Source organism: Garra rufa, chromosome 15, assembly GCF_049309525.1.
Source record: "Garra rufa chromosome 15, GarRuf1.0, whole genome shotgun sequence".
NCBI lineage: Eukaryota > Metazoa > Chordata > Actinopteri > Cypriniformes > Cyprinidae > Garra > Garra rufa.
In genome coordinates, this window is record NC_133375.1 from 32,105,016 (window position 1) to 32,128,524 (window position 23,509).

Consider the following 23,509-nt stretch of genomic DNA (forward strand, 5'->3'; position numbering starts at 1 on the left):
AGAATGATGCATGGGATATTTCAAGAAATACCTCATGCATCCTCTGCTTTTTGTCCAGTAGCCCAATCTGAAGGGCAACACCCCTGTAACAGACCCACACACACTCGACGGGCTTCATTGTCTCTCAATAGTTCATCTTATGCCGAAACGACGCATTTTTGTCATTTAAAATGCGAGTTTTTGTCAATGGAACATGGCAGACTCGAAGCCCAGACAATAAAAGATGTGGGATCAAACTGCAGAAGCGTTGCCAATGGAACCCGTAGATAAAAGCGCAATAAAATCTAACCAACAAATATCCACATAAGGAGATTTCATCTCAGGTTACTCTTTTACAGGACATCATTTCTTCATTGTCTCTGTCAACAATGGAAACAGATTCTGGATACAGCTGGGAGAAACTGTTGTTTGTCCTAAATGAATAGCCGAATACATACATGAGATATTACATCGGTTGTATGCTAGGAAAACGAGTTAATAAATGGTGATCCTCTACCCACTTCTTAGTCATCGAAACTGGGTGTGAAACCTTAAGATTAGGTTTGATTTGGAATGTCACTGGAATCAAATGGAACGTCACGCGTGACACAATTAAAACTTGGTACATTCTAAAAACGAAATGTTATAATGTATCAAACTCTGGCAATGTTTCTGGCGGCAAAGGTGTAAAGGACAGAGCGAGAATACACAGACAGGCTGACTAGGACACCTTTCCTGAAGTCGTGCCAAAAACCGAGTTGTTTGTTAGTGAACAAAAGGCCACAAGGAACAAGCAATGGGAAAAGTGCGCTTACCCAAAGATCCGTTCCCCAGCTCATGGCGAAAAAACTCCAAGAACTAACGTCTCCTCCGCTTAAAACTCCAGGGTTGCTTGTTCTTCCCTCTCTCTGCCGTCGTGTAACTCTCTATGCTCCGGTGAAGCCAGCAGCGACAACCTCACGGCTCAGGGTTTTCCCATTTCCGACACACAATGCGCCTCTGCCGCGGGGAAATGGAGGGATGCGTTTGTCCAATAGCGCCTCCTATTCGCCAAAGCTTGTAAGTGAAAAGATTGAATAACTACACAACCTGCTGGAGCACAGAAACAACACATTGCCACTTAGATTTTTTACATTACTATAATACTATAATATATAATGCATATATAATAAGAAATAAGTGTATTAAGAAATTTGTAGACTGAGAAATGTAATCATATTGTTAAATTAACTTAATTTTTGGATGTCCTGAAGCTACAATTTTACTTTTTAATAGTCAATGTTGGTACAGTGGCTCATTTAAAGTTTGAATAATTGACAAATAATCAACTTTTTTCCTTCAAAATCAAGAATTTAGGTCACAGTCTCTTAATATGTGGTCACATGATCTGCATGTATAAATATTACATTTTTAAAAAATTGTTATTTTAGTATTATTGAGATATATTTCAAGCAAGCGTTTAAATATATTTTGTCATTTTTATTAGTTCTTGTAATTTTAAATACTTGTCTACATAAATTTTATTCATTTTTATTTCAGTTTTAGTTAATTTTTTTAGTTAAAACAATGAAAATGAGAAATATAATTTTGGCAAGGTTTTACAGATATTTCAGTTAACATTCATGTATAAAGTATAGCATGTCACACCACAGTACACTGATTTATTAATATATATCTAATTAATTTACACCACCTGTCAAAAGTTTTTGAACAGTAAGATTTTGATTTTTTTTCAAATAAGTCTCTTCTGCTCACCAAGCCTGTAAAACAGTAAAATGTGAAATATTTTTCCATTTTTAGAAAAAAAAAATGTAAATATATTTTAAAATGTAATTTTAAATCTGAATTTTAGCATCATTAACTCCAGTCACATGATCCTTCAGAAATCATTAATATTCTGATTTACTGCTCAAAAAACATTTATTATTATTAATATGTTGAAAACAGCAGAGTAGAATTTTTTTAGAAGAGTTCAGAAGAACAGCAATTATCTGAAATATAAATCTTTTGTAGTATTATAAATGTCTTTATCATCACTTTTGATCAATTTAAAGCATCCTGGCTAAATAAAAGTATTAATTTCTATCATTTCTTTCCCAAAAATAAAAATTATACTGATTCCAAGCTTTTGAATGGTATAATGTTACAGGATCTTTTTATTTCAGCTAAATACTGCTGTTTGGATCGTTCTATTCATTAAAGAATCCTGAAAAAAAAAAACACTCAATAATAATAATAAAATTCTGAAGGATCATGTGACACTGAAAACTGGAGTAATTATGCTAAAAATGTAGCTTTTTTTGCTGTACTTCAGATCAAATAAATGAAGGCTTGGTAAGCAGAATAGACTTAAAAAACATTTGAAAAAAACCTTACTGTTCAAAAACTTTTGAGTGGTAGTGTACATAGATAAAATTGAAAGATTAAATAATAACAATAAACCCAGAAAATAAACTCCCAAAACCAATATGTTTCAACAGTTTCTTTATTCATTATTTACATCAAGTGTAACACTGAGGAAGGACTTCACAGTAATATAATATTAAAAGTGAGCTTTAAATTAGAATCACACAAAATATACTTTTTACAAAACAGAAAAAAATACTGTTAATCTGTCAACCTCTGCCTTTTTAATCCCTGTTAAATTCACATATTCAAAATTAAGAGTGTTTTATTCTCATTGCACTTGAAGGACTAGAGAGGTGGCCTTTGGTATATAAATTTCTTCAGCACTTAAAATCTGACCTTACAAAAAGACAGTCTCCAAAAAAAAAAAAAAAAAAAAAAAAAAGTGATTCCAGGATCCAACATAAAAAGTACATCAATAAATAAACCAAAAATAAATAAAAAGTGACAAACAAAAATATAAAAGAAAAAAACTCGGGTAATTAAACTGACTGAATTCTAATGAGTAGTTTGCACCTCAGAGACCTTGTGTGGCCCATAAAGCATAAACTATAGGACAAGATGGTTCTTCTCTGAATTGTTCCTCTATACACAATACAATAAAATATTATTGAATGCACAAACTTGCAGAGGAGGTTTACTAAAATAAAATGGACTGATTACAATAAAAACTGTGGTGAAAAAAAAAACACTTAGCTGTTTACTAAAAGGTTTAAAAGGCAAAACGCTCCCTGACAATCATGTAAAACTGACATACAAAACTCTTTTCCCCCTCAGTTGTTTGGTAATGAAACATTTTCAGACATAATAATAAATGGAATAGATGACCTGCATGTGTTTGAAAGAACAAACTGCTAAAATCACACATGAAAAATATTTTTTCTTTGTTAACGTGATTACAAGAGAGGTATTCCTGACAAAGCAAAACAAACTCATGAGCTCTTTCAGTAAAAGGAGACCAGACTTCAAGCACTGTCTTTTTCTTCGTAAAGGACAGATCATTGCACTTTTTCCTATTCAAGTTGGACACCTCACATATACCCAGATGTCTGAACAGGGCAGCTTGAATGATAATAAAGGCTTGAAAAATCCCATTTGCCACCATAAAATTGATAATGAATATTTAGCGCAAAACATATTTACATACAGATCTTTAACATGACCTTGCAGTGCACAAAACGATACATCTCTCACAAAAGGCACCATGTAATATCAGAAAAACAAGCAAAACAAGTTAGTGTAGGCAAATTATGCTATGATTTGGAGTATAAAAAAAATGGTTTTGAACAAACAACATGTGTTGCGGTGGAACTGAAATGTCATGGAGATGTATGGCAAAAGAAAAAAAAAATCTTCCAAAATTTCCATATTACATACCCTAGATAGTGAATTAAGGCAAGGCAATTAACATTTATGCTTTACAAAATGTGCTCCAGTGTAATCGGTACAAATCAATATAATTATGACATTGCAGGGTACCCACAAAAATCTCATTTATGCAAATTCTAATAGAAATCTATCATTTTATGAATACAGACTGAGAAAACATTTGTAACTGTTTGTGTCCTGAAGAAAATGTTTCTTTTAATAATGTTTCTTTTTAATAAAGAGAGACTATGGAAAACATATACACGCACACGCACACACAAAAAAACATTCCTGTTTTGAACAAATGAATACATTCATAATGTAGATGCACAGATGGAGACCCTCACACCGAAATCTCACCACGAGGACACAAGTGAGCATGACCTTCCACGCCTATTTGTGGGTATAAAATAATATCTACAATATCATAAAAACGCCTGTGCTTTTAATCAAAAATAATTTAAAATTCAAGTTTACAAATGGCGACATTCTAAAGTGAAATCAAAATAAAGTTACAAATCAATGTGCTAAAGAAAATGCAGTTTGTGTTAAAAGACTTGGCAATACTTGTATCTGTAGTGTCGCTGCTTCTGTGTTGGCACCGTGATGGTCGTAAAATAAATTCAGACTTTCCACACATCGAATAAGTCCCCCATAGCAAATCGATAAAATCTAGAAACATGTTTAGAATTCTTGAGCGTTGAGAACTGTAGATTTGTGCCATCTGGCTGATGGGGGCATTATCGAAATGCCACGGATATAAAAGGGCAAATATGAACCATGTGGTGACAGACCCAACACCATTTCAACTACGCCACAGCAACAATAATGCATGAAAATACAGAAAAATATACCAAATGTAGTGTTGTAGTGTTTAACAAATGTGGTCAAATAATGAATGACAGTATGGGATGTAGTCAGAAGCACTTTTAGTGTGAACAAATGTGCATAAAGCTGTGTTTGCACTCCACATTCATTACTACTGCAGGCAAAACCAATTCATATCTTAAATGTTGAGAATTTTAATTTTGCACTGACATTCTGATGCAATATCCAGTTACTATTAAAAATATTGAAAAAAGTGAATGGATATCTAAAAACAAACTGCATGTGGACCAGTTCATGTGTACTCGGCTCACCTTAAAGCGATAGTTCACCCAAAAATTTAAATCCTGTCATTAATTACTCACCTTCATGTCATTCCAAAGCTGTAAGACCTTTGTTCATCCTTGGAAAACAAATTAAGATATTTGAGAAGAAATCCAAGAGCTTTCTGACCCTACATGGACAGCAGGAGTCCTACCACATTAAAGATACCAAGAACATCGACAAAATAGTCCTATGAGAATACTTTTTGTGCGTACTCTCCAAAATGCCACTATGGTGACGTGGAGACAAGATTAGTTGAATAAAGTTATTTTAGTTTTTCTGCGCAACAAAAAGCATTCTCGTAGCTTCATAAAATTACAGTTGAACCACTGTCACATCGGCTATTTTGTCGATGTTCTTGGTACCTTTCTGGAACTTGAACGTGGTAGTCAGAGCTCTCGGATTTAATCAAAAATACCTTATTTTTTGTGTTCCAAAGACGAAGGTCTTACAGGTTTGGAACGACATGAGGGTGAGTAATTACTGACAGTTGTCATTTTTGTGTAAACTATCGCTTTAACCTGTGCAACCCCTGTCTAATTCTGTCATACCAAGACAAACTGTAAGTATTAATTTGTCAAAATCAAAACTGTATTTTGGTTGTGACAAAAAGCTTATATACAAAGAACTCTGTTCCCAACTGGCAATTTCAAGGAGAAAGTCACCTGTAAACAATAAAAAGTTAGAGAGAGTGTTTGTAGTAATTTTCTGAGGTACTTCTTAGAGAATATTCTCTGTCCCCCAACATTTAAATAAAACTAGATTGATTCTGGGGCAAAAAAGTCTTGAGGGGTACAGGAGGAGGAGGAGTTTTGGACACAGTGGCTACCTTTGCACAACATCGCTGATCTCTTTAATGCATGTGTGCAAGTTGTCAAGAGCCGGGCTGGTCCCAGGTCCCACTCCCCCACCTGTAGAGGAAGCGCGCAGCTCCTGTAGACTCAACTCCAGCTTCCCCACTGCCTCACGAAAGGCAAATTTATTACGTGTCTGGGGGATGCAATCAACATACCCCGAGCAGTAGTCCAAAAGTTGGTGTCCCACATCCAGGACCTGGCTGCTGGAGGAAAGTTCTGTGTTGCCTTGAAGAGCACTACTCAAACAATCAGCACATTCCAAAAGAGCCTCCTTGCTGATTTTCTCCAGGGGGATCCGTTCTGTCTGCTGCCGAGTCCGTCTAAGAGTAGGTTTGGCGGATGTAGGGCCAGGTCCGCCACTGGAAGCACCGTTGGCCATCTTAGTTTGGGTGATGTTGTTACTAGAGGGAACTATGGGGGCTGGAGGCACTTGTGGTGGTGGTATCGATGGACGTGCTCCTCTCCTTTTGACGCCATCTCCATTGACCTCCATGTTTCCACTGAGTGCTTCGTCAGCTGCGTCGGCACTGTAGGTGTGTGGGAGGGAGCGCAGCATGGGGGGTGGAGGAGGTGCACATTTGGGCTTCACCAGTCGCGGTCGGTCACGATCGCCACTGTCGGGCAGCAGTTTGAAGCGGTTGCCCTGAGAGTCCACACCGACTAGGTGTGCATCAGCTGAGCTGTGCTTTAGTGTCGGGGAAATCAGAACTGGAACTTTGTGGTTGTGCAGATTGACCGAACCAAGAGTAGAGGTTTTTGATGGCGAAGACCAGCCTTGCCTGTCATCTTGGCCATCTTTTCCCCGTGTGTTGGAGTCTGAATCAGCCTCTCCCCCTACACCCGGTGCCCTAACACCACCTGTGACCCCTCTTGGCAAGAGTTTAGCTTTGGGACGATCTCGTATCTGAGCTGTACCTTCATCAAGCTTCCGCAGGATTGCATCCGAAGGTCGTGCTGCTCCATTCTCTGGCTGTGAGGTGGTGGAAGCTGTACGCTCTAATGGAGGTTTGCTACGGTTTCTTGGTAAAGTCAACGCCATGCGCTCTAAGTCCGGCAACCCGGCAGACATAGAGGAAGTCGAATTGGATCGAGGGAATGGCTTAGTTCCACTTCCTTCGTCTATTCCAGAAGGCTTACCAGTCCGCAATCCCAGGGTCTTTTTGATAAGGCGAGGGGTGAAGAAGCCTGCAAGGCTTCCCCAACTACTGCTGCTTCCTACTTGACCAGAAGTTCCTCCAGAGTTCGAACTTGAGGGCTTCTGTCCAAATGTGGCCCCGCAACAGCGGGACTGCACGTGGTTCCCCTCTCCGTGAGATGGAGAGAAACTCAACCCATCAGTTTGGGGCAAAGGAGGAGGAGGGCCTGCAAACCCAGCTGTGGGTTCATACTTTTTATGGGGTTGGGTTTCCATCTCCCGGAATGAGCTGCTCCTCTTGGGAGGCATTGGGAGATTCTGTTGCTGCTGAGGTGAGGATGAAGTAGAAGAGGAGGACATGGACTTCTTTTTCATGAAAGAACTGAAGAAGCCAGCCTTGCGGTCACGGGTGAAGGTAGCGTCCTGGGAGTCCTCCAGCAGGCTTGATGGAGACTTATCCCTCTGTTTACGTGGTAGGGCTGGAGAGCTGCTAGAACGTCCATCACCCACAAAAAGAGATGCTGCAAGACCTGAACACAACAAGACAACAAAACCAAAGGTCAAAAAAAAAAAAAACAGCGAAATAAGCGGAAGCAGTAGAGATGCAAACTAAACACTTCAGCGTTCTCATATTGAAGCCTGCGTCACACTTGCTTACATCATTGTTCAGTGCGCAAAATTGTGACGTAATAAAAAAAAAAGAATATTTAATTTATTACATTGTTATTAATATTTGTGTCTCAAAAAATAAACTTCTAAAAGTAAGTCTGGTGTAAATGAAGGCTGTGGGGTGGTATTAGAAATCACTGCAATATGCAACATTTAGTCACTAGCACTACCGCTCTACGGCTAACCCTGATTGCAATTTGTACCAACTAGCCTGAAATATGCTTTTATACAAGAAACTGTGTAGTGGCCCAATGAGCTACTGCTTGCTGTTATAATTTAAACATGAAAAGACATGATGCTGAGTCAGGGCTATCTCTTACATTCACGGGATAAATTGTTTTTATGAGTGGGCCAAGAGACAGATAGATATTTAAAAATAAAGTAGTAAAATTACACTAGTCAACATTTGAAGTGGATCAAAACCTTTCAACAAAGTTGTCCTTAAAGCAAAACAATACCCATTCTTGTCCTAGGACTTTAATGAACTTTTCTGATCCACTTCAAACGATGACAACCGTATATATATTTTTTAAAGGTCCTGTGGCAACAGGATGTCTAGATATTTGCATTATATAGAGAGTATCACTTGATATGTGGTTAAAAGTAAGATTGTCAAGACAATCAAAGGGAGGGCAATAAATAGATACATGAATACAAAAAAATAAATGTAGAAATGTTAAAAAAATAAACTTATTGCATGCTTAAAAAGTTTAATAACATGACCAAAAGATGCATCTCAATCAAAAATAAATAAATGGATAGATATAAACATTGCCACCAGTTTATTTTACATAAAGTTTATGCGATTTCAATAAATAGCATAAATAATTTAATTAGAAAAACAATATTGCACAATACAGGAAAAATGGTTTAATGAGGTTAACAAATGTTAATCAAAATATATACACACATGCAGTTGGTGAAGTGCTTATGTGCATACATGGGGTTTAGTGACATGCACCAAAAGGGGGAAATAGAATGAAATCAGATGTATTTACAGAAAGATAATCAAAACATGAGAGGTAATATCTGTTATGAATGTTTATGAACATGTCAGTTTTTCTGATTATGATAAATTTTGAACATTTAAATATATATATATATATATATATATATTGTACAAGAATCCTGCCCATCAACCTATACACCTTTAAATTGATTCACAAGGCCTATGCAACTACGTATGTGCTACATAGAATGAAGCGCTTGCCTACTCCTTTTTGTACATTGTGTAATTCAAATACTGTGAGCACTTATATGCACATGTTCTTTGACTGTTTACTTATTTGCATATCCTACTATTTGTTTGCTGAATGAGGATTCTGCTGTTAATTTGAACAGCATAGAGGATTTCAGTGTGGAGTGAAATAATATAAATATTAAATATATATCTTTTTTATTTATTACATATTATATATAGAGAGGATATGACACATAGACCTTTCATAATCACACTATATTTATGTATACATATTTATAGAGTTATATATTATGTAATGCTGTTAATCGATAATGAACACCACTCCCATTCTCTTGAGCTTCTTTTTGAGCCGGAGCTGGGCCTGTATACCTGCAGGGCCGTGGGGTCCTGCCTCCTCCATGTTCTCTTTGTTCTCAGAATGTTTCTTCTGCCCACGAGACTTTGAGGGCAAGAGGGGCATATCATGGCCAAAGGTGTGCGTGAGTCCACCTTGCCCACTAGATGCAGTTTTACACAGCTCTTCGGCTACCTCTGGAGAAGAGTTAGCGGAAAGAAGGTGCATGTTAATATTATACTTTACATGTAAGTACTGTGGGTCAAATCTTCATTAAATATTAACTTCAACTTTATTTCAGTCAATTTTCTGTATTAAATTCAATGCAAACTTGTTTGAGACTGTTTATTGTGCCTTAAGTTTTCTCTGCTTAATGATTAAGTATATGTGACCCTGGACCACAAAACCAGTCATTTATACATCAGAATAAATACGCTTCCCATTGATGTATGGTTTGTTAGGATAGGACAATATTTGGATGAGATACAATTATTTGAAAATCTGGAACCTGAGGGTACAAAAAAATCTAAATATTGAGAAAATTGCCTTTAAAATTGTCCAAATGAAGATCTTAGCCATGCATATTACTAATCAAAAATTAAGTTTTGTTATATTTTTACGGTAGGAAATTTACAAAATTGCTTCATAGAACATGATCTTTACTTAATATCCTAATGATTTTTTGCATAAAAGAAAAATTGATCATTTTGACCAATACAATGTATTTTTGCCTTTTGCTACAAATATACCCGTGCTACTTGAGCCAGGTTTTGTGGTCCAAGGTCACAAACAAGATCTGCACGAAAAGTCTGCTTGGTTTATGGCTTCCTTTGTCGTCTAAAACAGATGATGCAATAATACCTTCTGAGATGCTTGAGTCATGGAACATGGTCTCAAAGGCCTGGTGAATCTCAGCAAATGAGGGTCTATCCAGTGGACTCCACTGCCAACCTACCAACACACAAACAAAATATGGCTTTACATTTTAAATATATTAAAATAGAGAGATTAATAATATTTCACAACATTACACACTGCTAAAAGCATATACATGAACATATATGTGACCCTGGACCACAAAACCAGTCTTAAGTCGCTGGGGTATATTTGTAGCAATAGCCAAAAATACATTGCATGGGTAAAAATTTTTGATTTTTCTTTTATGCCAAAAATCATTAAGAAATTAAGTGAAGTTCATGTTCCATGAAGATTTTTTGTAAAATTCCTACTGTAAACATATCAAAATGTAATTTTTGATTAGTAAAATGCATTGTTAAGAACCTAATTTGGACAACTTTAAAGGTGATTTTCTCAGTATTTTGATTTTTTTGCATCCTCAGATTTCTGATTTCAAATAGATGTATCTCAGCCAAATATTGTCCTATCCTAACAAACCATACATCAATAGAAAGCTTATTTATTGAGCTTTCATATGATGTATAAATCTCAGTTTTGTCAAATTTAACCTTATGACTGGTTTTGTGGTCCAGGGTCACATATGACACTGAATAAACACTAATGAGATTATACTTTATGTTATTTGGTAAAAGCTATAAAGCCTTATCAAAGTTACTGTTGATACTCACAGGCTCTCATCAGCTCGTAGACTTTAGGAGGACAGCCCTCGGGCTGCTCCATGCGGTAGCCTTTCTCCAGGAGATCGTACACCTGAGACAGGTCGATTCCAGGGTATGGAGACATGCCGTACGTTGCAATCTCCCAAAGCAAAACTCCAAATGCTGAAAAATTGGGGAAAATAAGTGAGTCACTTATTTATATAAGCAAATCGACCATTTTGGCTGCAACACCTAACTCTATATAGAGTATATATGGACTTCTAACACAATCCTTCTTAGGGATGCACCGGTTGACCGGCCATAAATCGAAACCGGCCGGTTTTTGCTTTTTATCCCGGCCGTTTCTTTTCCGGAAGTGTGTACGCAGGCCGCGGCATTCGATTCATTCAGAAACATGTCACTTGTGTGGAGGTTTTTCGAAATCTGTGAGCAGGACGTGAAGATTGCAATCTGCAATGTCTGCAAAGGACAGCCGCTTTCCTGTGCTCGCTGAAGTTGCGCGAGCGTACCTGTCTTCGCCCTGCACAAGCGCGGACAGCGAACGTTTGTTCAGCTCAGCTTCTCGCGTGACAGATGGAAAAAAGAAACAGACTCACTTGTGACAAAGCTGAGATGCTTCTTTTTGTAAAAAAAAAAAAAAAAACCAAGCATTACTTTACTTTTGAAAAGCCAAAAATAAAAGTCTGTTCTGTAAAGAATGATTATTATTATTTTACATTAAAATGCCTGTTGGCTTACTGTTTTACTTTACTAAAAGCATGTTTTACTTATTAAACTGTATTTAATTTAATATTTTTTTTATTTATTTCATTTCAGATGTCAGATGCTATTGATCAATAGCCAAAGCCAGTTTGGCCTGTTAAATACTAAATAAACATGCTGTTTATGTTGTTTACTTGCATAACTTCTTGTTTTTGAAAAAAATCGGAAATCGGTATCGGAATCGGCCAGCTTGCTTGTAAAAAATCGGTATCGGAATCGGCCATGAAAAATCATGATCGGTGCATCCCTAATCCTTCTGATCAAATTAAGTTAGTAACTGACCCCACACATCTGACTTGATGGAGAAGGTGTTATAGGCCAAACTCTCTGGTGCTGTCCATTTGATGGGGAATTTGGCGCCTGCATGAGCGGTATAGGTGTCGCCTGTCATTAGCCGGCTCAGTCCGAAATCAGCCACCTTGACCACGTGATTCTCGCCAACCAGACAATTACGAGCAGCCAGGTCCCTGAGAAAAAAAATGAAGAAGATGGAGTTAACTCTATGTAACCAATAAGAACTCCTGAAGTCTATTGATGTTTGAAGAGCTATGCTCACCTGTGGATGAAGTTCTTCTTCTCCAGGTACTCCATGGCAGAGGAGATCTGAGTAGCCATGTAGAGCAAAACCACAGCATTCACCTGCTCCCTGTCACACTCACGCAGATAGTCCAGCAGGTTCCCGTGTGGCATGTACTCAGTCACTATGTAGAATGGAGGCTCCAATGTACACACACCTAGAAAGGGGCATCAAAAATGATCAATTTGTGACAAATCTAAGAACATAATTTGGTAAAAACAAATAATTGTTGCTTGTTATGTGAATGAAACCCTAGATTTCTATAGGGTCATTCCGTGTCAAATTAACCAAATTTCAAAAACTTCCCCGGCTCAAATTTTTGATTTTGCTAATATTTATTCTTAAGAAAGATAGACATGTACAGTATAGTGATGAAAGACAAAATATTAAATGTCATGGATTAATATTTACTGAGTAATCCACTATTTTGTAAAGGGAGAGTCAAAATGGCAATTTTAATCTGAGATTCAGAGTCAAATAAAAGGGGTGTAAAAATGACTTTAGAAAGATGGCAGCATCATTATGTTATTTTTCCACAGAGATTGGTAGGTCTGTAAAATCTGTAGACTTTAGCCCTCTTTGTTGCATTACGTGCCAATTCAAAAATGGGGAAACAGCACTTTTCAAGTTTTTCTCAGAAGTTTGCATGCCAATAACTCAAGAAGTATTAAAGATATATTAATGTCCTTTTAGACATTGGGTCTTAACAAACTTTCCTTTTGGTATCTTTATTTTTAAGACCCTATATGGTTCATTTTCAGAGATATTGGATATTTAATATGGCTCCAGGAGTAAATTGCTAAAATGTACACATTTCAATCAGTGGTTTGCAAAAACATTCTTTAATAATCTTTTCTTTTAAAGATGAATGAATGTCTGAAGAACAAATAATGTTGACACTAGAGATGTATCTTGTTTCCTTTTGTCAAGACAACTGCACTGAACATTGAACCTGTCTGAGTGCCATAATTACTCTTTTTCCAAAGTTTGCATGCCTATAACTCAAAAGTATTAAAAATACCACAATATGATTTTAGATTCTAGTTATTAATAAACATTTCTTTTGGAAACTTAAATTTCAAGGCCCTACATCATTCAGTCCCAGAGATATGGGGATCTCAATGAGGCTCCATGTCCAGATTGTTGAATATCACCCATTTTCAGTCAAATTTGTTAACTTTATATACAGCTGATACTTATTTTATTTAAAGAACAATCTCTGAAGAAGAAACAATGTTAAAATTAGAATTGTATCTTGTTTCCCTCTATCAAAACAATTGCATAGAACATACTTGTCTGAGTAGACAGCAGACAATAACTGGGGACCTCTGGGTAAGTTGACATGGAGTGACAATATAGTGGAGTCAGGAGAGTAGTGCATACTTTCTTGATTTTTTTGTTGTTGAATGGAACGGAATTGAACGGAAACCAGTTAAAGCATATATAGCTTCAAATTTGGCTAGTTGTTCAGGCAACTTGTCAACTAGTGTCTTACCAAGTAACTGTACCAAATTGGGATGTTTCACCTCCTTCATGACTGCTGCTTCCTTTAGAAACTCCTCAACCTCCATAGTGTCCTCCTTTGAAATAAAGTATTATAACATAAATATGGATGGAATATGGAATATAAATACATAACTAGCAAAACAACTACAAAAACAGTGCTACAAAGACTGCAATAAAACGAACAGCCACTTGGTGGCACACACTGCCACATAAAAAGTTCAACGCAATAAAAACCAATGAAATAAGGGAAAATCTTGAAATAGCAGCAGATATGCACAAAACACAAACCTTTAGTGTTTTTACAGCTACAGTGAGGTTGTACTTTTTCCAAACTCCGACGTACACCTCTCCATACTGGCCTCCGCCCAACTTGTGCTTCATGGTGATGTCGGTGCGCTCCATCTCCCACTTGTCGTGGATGGGGGAGACGCCATAGACGGTTGGCTTGTTGCATTTTGGAGCGGGATAGTGTAATGTGGTTACCAGACCATCCGCCACTGTGGAATGATGATGAACCAGCTCAGCTAATGTGCTGAAACGACTTTCAGCTGTTACGTAGACCTGGGACAGAAGGAGACCAACTTTAAAGTCACAAGAAAAGGCACTTTACTATTAAAGTGAAAGCCGTTGTTGTTTTCAGCCCAACCTTTCCGTCAGAGGCGGTGTTGATCCGGTAGTGATAGACCCGTCCCTCATAGCGAAGTGAGATGGAGAGCTGGCCAGGGCTGCTCTCACTCTCCCTCACTAGGAAGCTGCCGTTGATCAGGCTGCTGAGCAGGTACTCAGCAGCACTGCGGGACACGGGTCCATGATACCAGCTGTGCTTTTCCAGACTGTTCACGGGGGTAATGTAGTTACTGGGTACCCAACCCTGGCCGTTCTTCGAACGGACTTCACTCCACTCGCCATTCTGGTTGTACCCCAACACTCGCAGCTTCTCTCCTGAAATGTAAAAAATAACAGTACACTGTAAACAGCAACCACTTGATATTCAATTTTTTTTTTCTTATTTTTGTGCACAATGTCTAATCATTCAGCAACGTAAACCCTTGTTATTCATACCAATGCATCTCACTTAAATGGAATGGAATGAGAGATTAGAAAGGCAAGCTATAACAAGTCCATCGTTCAGCTACAAAAACAGATCAGTTCTTTCAGAGAGCAAAGTGCACATTTACGTCAGTAACTTTATAGATCCTGCAGTATTATTTCAGAAATAAAATCAGTTTGAACTTGTCCATTAGGTTTTCACCCCATAAGCTTATATGTGACCCTGGAGCACAGTATTTAGCACAGTATATTCGTAGCAATAGCCAAAAATGAGGATATTAAATAAAGATCATGTTCAATGAAGATATTTATACATTTCCTACTGTAAATATATCAAAACTTAATTTTTGATTAGTAATATGCATTGCTAAGAACTTCATTTGGACAACTTTAAAGACAATTTTCTCCATATTTAGATTTTTTTTGCACCTTCAAATTCTAGATTTTTAAATAGATGTTTATTGGCCAAATATTGTCTTATCCTAACAAACCATACATCAATGAAAACCCTCTCAATTTCACAATTGACCCTAATGACTTGTTTTGAGGTCCATGGTCACATATAAGAGTTCTGAGATCTGAACAAATCCTGAAGACACCTGAGAATGGAGGGGGGGAAGTGACAATCATGACACTGAAAAATATATTAACCAAGTATTCGAGGTACTGCACTGTTTTTTAATTTCTGCAAATGCATGTGTTCCACAGACATCTTTGGCAGCTGCATCACGCTCCATGAACGTCACATTATTAATACGCCATGGAATTTAAAAATAGTATATTTTTTACAAGATCTGCCTCCAAAAAGCACTTTTGAAAAGATCTCAAGAGCCCTGTGTTCTGTTCCATTAAGCAGTGCTCCATCAAGCTGTTGGAAAAAAGAACGCTCCAAACCCTCTCTCCAGAGTGTTCAATCTCTGTGTAGTCAAAAACAATTACCAAATAAAAAATGAGGCCTCTTTTAACATCTTTATGCATTTCTTTTGCTGAACTTTGACCGAAAAATAAATAAATGTACGTCAATTTATTTGTATTCTTATACACTACTGTTAAAAAAAGGTTGGTAAAATTTTTAGGATCATTTTAAGATTTTAAATGATTTTTAATTTAAGTTTCTCATGCTCACCAAGACTACACTTATTTAATTAAAAGAAACTAATACAATGAAACAGTAAAAACAGTAATATTGTTTATAACATTTTTACAATTTAAAATAACTTTACATTTCACTATATTTTAAAATGTGTGATGCAACGCTGAATTTTTATATTTTTGTGGAGACCACAATACGATTTTCAGTATTATTTGATGAATCAAAAGGTCAAAATAATTTATTTTAAATAGAAATCTAGAATACTTTTGTAACATACTGACATTTCAAGGTCACTTCTAAACATTTTAATGCATCCTTGCTTAAAAATAAATTAATACATTTACCCCCAAACTTCTGAATGACAGTTTAAATAGTACATTTTAGTTCATTTCCTCCTCTTCCTTCTCCTTTCTTTAAAGGGTTAGTTCACCCAAAAATGAAAATTCTGTTATTAATTTCTCATCCTCATTTTGTTCCAAACCTGTAAGACCTTTGTTCATCTTCGGAACACGATTTAAGATATATTTGATGAAATCTAAGAGGTCTCTGACCGTCCCATAGACAGCAAGTGTCCTACCACGTTCAAGGCCCAGAAAAGCATCAAGATAATCCATGTAACATCAGTGGTTCAACTGTAATTTTACAAAGCTACAAGAATACTTTTTTTGTGCAAAGAAAACAAAAATAGCGACTTTATTCCACATTTTCGTCTCTAATTGTGTTCCGAAGATGAAAGAAGGTCTTACATGTTTGAAACAAGATGAGGGTGAGTAATTAATGACAGAATTTTCATTTCTGGATGAACTAACCCTTTATTCAAACATAGGTCCAGTAGAGGGTGCTTTCCTTCTGCCAGGGAAACTGTTCATCCCCGCTGGCTTTCAGACACCAATAGCTTTTTTGCAAATCCTAAATCGACACTGGCGCGGCAACAAGGCCCTCATGACAAGACAAGAAGAGACTGGCGCATCAGTGCCAACCAGACGACATTACATTACCGGCCATTAGCGGGTACTTCAGAGGGAAAGTGCAGACTGCTAACACCCTCTCTCTGAAGTCTCTCCTGTTAGGCTAGTCTGTGTTTACCCACCTGCTTTTCACCCAGCTGACGGGATTACACTTCAAAATGGGTATTAGCGTTACCAGTAGCTGTTTAGCATGGAGCATCTGAGCATAGAAGCGCCTGACTCATGTCCCAATGTCTTTTCCAACACGCTGGAAAGAGCTGTTCACGCATATGGCTCAGGTTGATGCCCATGTGTTTATACTCCTCAACTCAATGTTTCAATTTTTAACTCAGTTCTTTGATCCTAAAACTGCTGCTGGGAACAACAAGTTCTGAAGTAAAGAGGAAAGAGAACGATGGAAGGAAGAGGAAAGGTAACCGCATGGCGTCCTTGTTATAAAAAGGGAGGAAGTTATCAATAACTAAGTCTTTGTGAAAACACTCGCTGGCTTTGTTCCAGGTATTAAAAGTGCTCTTAGGTAACATTTGAGTTTACTCTACCAATGTAATGTGGTTTGTCATCTGTGTACAAGAGGTGGAGATCAAAGTGTACAAGTGTTCAGAGAAACTAAGCACGGTATGTTGCGCAACCTCTCACGTCCCATGATCATACCTTTTGTGATGCTCAGTGTGTTGTCACCACTGGCAACAAAGTCGTAAAGCGCAACGAAGAGGTTGGGGTCGCTCTCCGCAGCGCCCAGCAGATTCTCTTTCGAGCTCCAGCGCACCGCCTCCGTCAGTGATGTCGAGTCCAGTCCAAACGGCCTGTGCAGTGCCTCTGTCAGGAAGAAAGAGAGAAAAATATTAAATATAAATGCTATATGAGTAACAGAAAACATAAACATTTGTTGATTAGGAGCATATGACATCTCAAATGAAACTAGGCCTTTGGGAAGGGCAAAATGAGTCAGTATAAGAGGGGAGGAATTTCAGGAGTTGACGAACATGTTAACGTCAAGGTGGGGAGGAAGAAGAGAAATAAAGAAACTGCAAACATCTGATGCAAAATGAAATGAAAAGAGGGCGATTCAAAATGAAATCACTTTGCTTCCAACGTCATACCTCCGTAAACACTTAATGATCTCTTTACGAACCATTCGTGCAAACAATATTATGAAGACTATGAAACAATAAATCATTATTTTAAAACAAACGTATTAATTTGGTCAATGAAATCAATAATTATTGAAATGCACATAAATCATTTTCAGAGAAAGTTTATCTGTATTTTTTTTTTTAAACATACATACATATTATTAACAACAATTATTAGTATTTTTTACAAATATTGTAAAATATACAGTAATATAAACCAAAGGGTACATTCAAATATAAGAATTGTAAGTCGAAAATGTAAATATTTTGCAAAAGATATTTTGTAACACCAGTCTAAAGATTTTGAACAGTGGGATTTTTAATGCTTTTAAAGAAGTCTCTTCTGCTCACCAAGCCTGCATTTATTTGATCCAAAGTACAGCAAAACAGTACAATTTTGATGTATGTTATGTAATTTATTCCTGTGATCAAAGCTAAATTTTCAGCATCATTACTCCAGTCTTCAGTGTCACATAATCCTTCAGAAATCATTCTAATATGCTGATTTTCTGTTCAAGAAACATTTATATTATTATTATCAATATTTAAAACAGTTAAGTAGATTTTTTTTCAGGATTCTTTGATGAATAGAAAGTTCCAAAGATCCACATCTGCTTCTGTAACATTATACACTATATACCATTGATAAGCCTGGAGTCTGTTTGTTTTGTTTTGGGGGAAAGAAATACTTTTATTTAGCAAAGATGCTTTAAATTGATCAGAAGTGATGATAAAGACATTTATAACGTCACAAAAGACTCCTGTTTTAGATAAATGCTGTTCTTCTGAACTTTCTATTCATCAAAGAAACCTGAAAAAAAAATGTAAGCAGCAAATCAGAATATTAGAATGATTTCTGAAGCATCATATGACTGAAGTAATAATGCTAAAATTAAAAAAAAGAGAAAGAAATCAGAGGAATAAATGACATTTTGAAATATATTCAAATAGAAAACAGTCATTTTAAATTGTAAAAATATTTCAGAATTGTACTCTTTGTGCTGTACTTTGGATCAAATAAATGCAGGCTCGGTGAGCAGAAGACATTAAATAAACTACATGCACATATTCTCATTTTACTGTTGACATTAAGTATTGACCGAATTGTTGCTTTTAAAAAAAAAAAAAAAAAACGCTTTTAAAAAAAACTCCAAAGAATGTCCAAACCCTTCAATTATGAAAAGCAGATGACCACTGGAAACATTTGACTTAGTAACAGCTTCCACATTGACCTTACAAAAAGCAACAGATACACATCCCTCGACCTGAAATCCTCCACAAAAACTCATTGCCACTCAAGGCACCGTTACAGCGCTGTCTACCTGCGAAGCAATAGTGGTCCACATCCTGTGGGGTAGACAGGTTGGTCAGCCTGACCCTCTCTTCTTCAAAACTGCTGCTGGACGGCAGGGTCCTCAGTGGCATAATCTAGCAGCGCTAGATTACTCTTTGATCTCACGTGTAATAAAACACAGACCTGATGTGTTCAGAGTTCTGCTTCTGTCTGAGAGGGTTTGATCCTTAAGCAACTTCTTAAGGAGAGGAGGAGCATGAAACGGCTTTGAGGTTGGAAAAATGGTGTGGGAGAGTCTCCACGCCTTCAGCATGCCTGCGTCTGCTGGTCTTCCTCTACAGCTGTCAACCAGCCACAAACACACACACATGCGCTAAGCATGTCTGGGCAGCTGCCCCTTTCCTTAGGGAAAAAGTGTGGCAGGACAAAACGTTGGAGGAGTTACAAGGGAAAAGGCATCAAAAACTCCCTTCACTGATCGTTATGAAACAAATCCTGGCTCGGAGATTAGGCTACATTGGGTTTACCTTTACACAATTGCTGTGGCTGAATCACATTATGAATTATGTATGATTAATGCATTCACATTCCAAGGTACATGAAAGAATAGCAAGGTTAACATGCTTTCTTCAAATGTTGAATCCATGGAAGGAGCAAGAGTCAAATTATTATTCATGCATCACAAAATCATCAGCAACAAAAAGTCCATCATGACGGATAATAACTACAACAGATGGGATAACATAAATCAATAACCCTAAACAGCAAAATCTAAATCAATGGTTCAACAATTCCAAATCGAAACAATCCAATCATTATGAATAAAAGACACAACGTAGCTAAGACAAAACAAAGACTGATCATCTGCCTGGTCTTACATAACTCAATAAACTTGCAAGAACACGCAGCTGAGACAGTCAAGGCATATGTGGCAAACCTGACTTTGCCACACACAGACACACATGCACACGGATACATACAGCCCTACCTTTATTCCTGACTAGCATGCAGTGTTTCCCAGTCCTAGTCAGCTGACTGATCCACAGCTCCCAGTACATGATCCCAGTTTCAGTATAAAGGCTAAACCACTTTAGCCCCTTATCCTCAGACTACGAGTTGAATTCAAACTACAACAGTGAGCTGAAAATCTGAAGCGCTCCTCTTGGTTGAATCATTTCAGAGTCTCCGGTGCAGCTCAGAACTCAGAGTTTCCAACCCCGCAGCCGGAATGCCAGTTAGACTTGATTGTGGGCCTCCATGCCAACTGCCCTGAGTAAGAAATGTCCACATGCGCTCATGTGAGATATAGGACGAGTGGAGTTTTGAGGGTGCTTTTATTGGATGTCTAGTGAGGGGAGGCGTGTGGGGGGCCCTTTGGCTTTAGAAGGGGGTAGGAACGAGCAGATGGTTTCATATTTACACCATGTGTGCTGCCTGCCCAACATCCTCTTGGGAGAGGCTGGAAAAGCATGGAGGTGTGGAAATGCTAGTACAAAATGCCTGTGCCACATTAAATGTACCCCTGAGTTTCAGAGCAACATGTAAAATGTATTATGATGGGACGCTCAGTTATTCAGTTGCACCCAGCATTAAGGGAAATAATCTCTTTAAGACATCGGCACACATGACCTCAACAGACTAGATGACATGGAAATACAAGTCTTATGTTAACAACTTAAAATAGGCCATCTATTGGACAAGACCACCATCAAGTCAAAATGATCACAATATAGATAAGATAGATAAGATAAGATAGATAAGATAGTTTACCCGACAGAGCACTAGATAGATAAAACGACAGAACGATACATAGATAGATAGAACGATAGACAGATAGAACAATAGTTTAACCGACAGAACGCTAGAAAGATAGATAAAACAGCAGAACGATACATAGATAGAACGATAGATAGAACAATAGTTTAACCGACAGAACGAGATAGAACGATAGACAGATAGAACGATAGATAGATAGAACGACAGATAGATAGAACGATAGATAGATAGAATGATAGATAGAACGATAGATAGATAGTTTAACCGACAGAACGAGACAGATGAAACGATAGTTTAACCGACAGAACGATAGATAGAACGATAGATAGATAGAACGATAGATAGAACGATAGATAGATAGATAGTTTAACCGACAGAACGAGACAGATGAAACGATAGTTTAACCGACAGAACGCTAGACAGATAAAAAGACAGAACGCTAGACAGATAAAAAGAGAGAACGCTAGACAGATAAAAAGACAGAACGCTAGACAGATAAAATGACAGAACGCTAGATAGAACGCTAGATAGAACGATAGAACGCTAGATAGATAGATAGAACAAAAGTTTAACCGACAGAATGATAGACAGATAAAACGACAGAATGCTAGATAGATAAAACGACAGAATGATACATAGAACGATAGAATGATAGAACGATAGATAGAACGATAGATAGATAGATGAAACAAAAGTTTAACCGACAGAACGATAGACAGATAAAACGACAGAACGATACATAGAACGATAGAACGATAGATAGATAGAACGATAGATAGATAGAATGATAGATAGATAAAATGACAGAATGCTAGATAGATAAAATGACAGAACGATACATAGATAGACAGATAGAACGATAGACAGAACAATAGTTTAACCGATAGAACGATAGACAGATGAAACGATAGTTTAACCGACAGAACGATAGATAGATAGAACGATAGATAGATAGAACGATAGATAGATAGATAGTTTAACCGACAGAACGAGACAGATGAAACGATAGTTTAACCGACAGAACGCTAGACAGATAAAAAGACAGAACGCTAGACAGATAAAAAGAGAGAACGCTAGACAGATAAAAAGACAGAACGCTAGACAGATAAAATGACAGAACGCTAGATAGAACGCTAGATAGAACGATAGAACGCTAGATAGATAGATAGATAGATAGAACAAAAGTTTAACCGACAGAACGCTAGACAGATAAAAAGACAGAACGCTAGACAGATAAAAAGACAGAACGCTAGACAGATAAAATGACAGAACGCTAGATAGAACGCTAGATAGAACGATAGAACGCTAGATAGATAGATAGAACAAAAGTTTAACCGACAGAACGATAGACAGATAAAACGACAGAATGCTAGATAGTAGGGTTGTGCCGATAGACGATAGTATCGTGTATCGACGATAGTCAGAGATATCGCCTGTTGCTGATGCCTTTGACGATAGTTAGACGATTATTATTTTTATCCGTCAACAAAGAACTTAACTTTAGCAATGCAGCACAGAGAGTCTGTTCTAGGATGCTTCAGAAACTTGCCGCGGTATAAACACACGCATAGAGAGGCCACAGCGCCTTAACGCACCTCGTGCAGTGAAAATGGGAGATTTTCATCATACAGTATGGGGATAGATTCTAAAGGGAGTGTTATATTATATTAGCATTGCAGTCATTAGGATAACAGAGGTAGTAAAACCTGGTTCAGGCTGAATTAATTACGATGTATCATAATCAGTCTGTATATAGTAAACATAAACATTCATCTCAGTAACGTCTATAGGCGTTAATTAGAATTACGATGCGATCAGATGGCGCTAAAAATACGCACGTGAATTACACGCGCATCACTTCTCCGCATTCAATATGAACTGAACTACAACATCACCTGATGACAACGGTCAGACATACAGCGGTAACATACTTGCAATATGACGGGTAAAGAAAGATTCATTCATTTACATTCTGGCACGCACATTTACAACACTCACTGACGATAGCAGAGAATGAAACCGAAAGTAACTTGAACAACTCCGGCAGATAGCGCTCTGTACACGCACAACTTAATCTTATGCCAAAAGAAAGTCTACCTTTACAAAACGAATAAGGAATTTAGTACATAGATAATTAATTAAATTAGCACGATAGTATCGTGTATCGGCGATCTCTCAGGCTGACGATAGGGCGATATGAAAATTGAGCATATCGCCCAACACTACTAGATAGATAAAACGACAGAATGATACATAGAACGATAGAATGATAGAACGATAGAATGATAGAACGATAGAATGATAGAACGATAGATAGAACGATAGATAGAACGATAGAACGATAGATAGAACGATAGAACGATAGATAGATAGATAGATAGATAGATAGATAGATAGATAGATAGATAGATAGATAGATAGATAGATAGATAGATAGATAGATAGATAGATAGATGAAACAAAAGTTTAACCGACAGAACGATAGACAGATAAAACGACAGAATGCTAGATAGATAAAACGACAGAACGATACATAGAACGATAGAACGATAGATAGATAGAACGATAGATAGATAGAATGATAGATAGATAAAATGACAGAATGCTAGATAGATAAAATGACAGAACGATACATAGATAGACAGATAGAACGATAGACAGAACAATAGTTTAAC

General features: G+C 37.2%; 2 protein-coding genes across 5 annotated transcripts in view; both read right to left on the reverse strand.

Moving 5' to 3' along the window:
• Positions 1-948, reverse strand: part of fnbp1l (formin binding protein 1-like) — a 56,472-nt gene extending 55,524 nt beyond the window's left edge. For all 3 annotated transcript variants that reach the window (XM_073819036.1, XM_073819035.1, XM_073819034.1), the window contains exon 1: positions 795-948. In XM_073819036.1, the coding sequence (XP_073675137.1) occupies positions 795-818 (24 nt within the window). In that variant the 5' untranslated portion in view covers positions 819-948. The remainder of the gene's footprint in view (positions 1-794) is intronic.
• A 1,512-nt stretch (positions 949-2,460) lies between these two features.
• The window catches only part of abl2 (c-abl oncogene 2, non-receptor tyrosine kinase), a 42,904-nt gene continuing 21,855 nt past the window's right edge, over positions 2,461-23,509 (reverse strand). Inside the window, exons 1-11 of one of the 2 annotated variants that reach the window (XM_073818693.1) lie at positions 19,087-19,253; positions 17,283-17,447; positions 14,167-14,462; positions 13,809-14,081; positions 13,510-13,594; positions 11,994-12,171; positions 11,720-11,904; positions 10,685-10,837; positions 9,960-10,049; positions 9,134-9,295; positions 2,461-7,424 (exon numbers count right to left, since the gene is read on the reverse strand). In XM_073818693.1, the coding sequence (XP_073674794.1) occupies positions 5,728-7,424; positions 9,134-9,295; positions 9,960-10,049; positions 10,685-10,837; positions 11,720-11,904; positions 11,994-12,171; positions 13,510-13,594; positions 13,809-14,081; positions 14,167-14,462; positions 17,283-17,447; positions 19,087-19,189 (3,387 nt within the window). In that variant the 5' untranslated portion in view covers positions 19,190-19,253 and the 3' untranslated portion in view covers positions 2,461-5,727. Of the gene's footprint in view, positions 7,425-9,133; positions 9,296-9,959; positions 10,050-10,684; positions 10,838-11,719; positions 11,905-11,993; positions 12,172-13,509; positions 13,595-13,808; positions 14,082-14,166; positions 14,463-17,282; positions 17,448-19,086; positions 19,254-23,509 lie in introns of those variants that run through there. The other variant, XM_073818692.1, reaches the window with a different exon arrangement.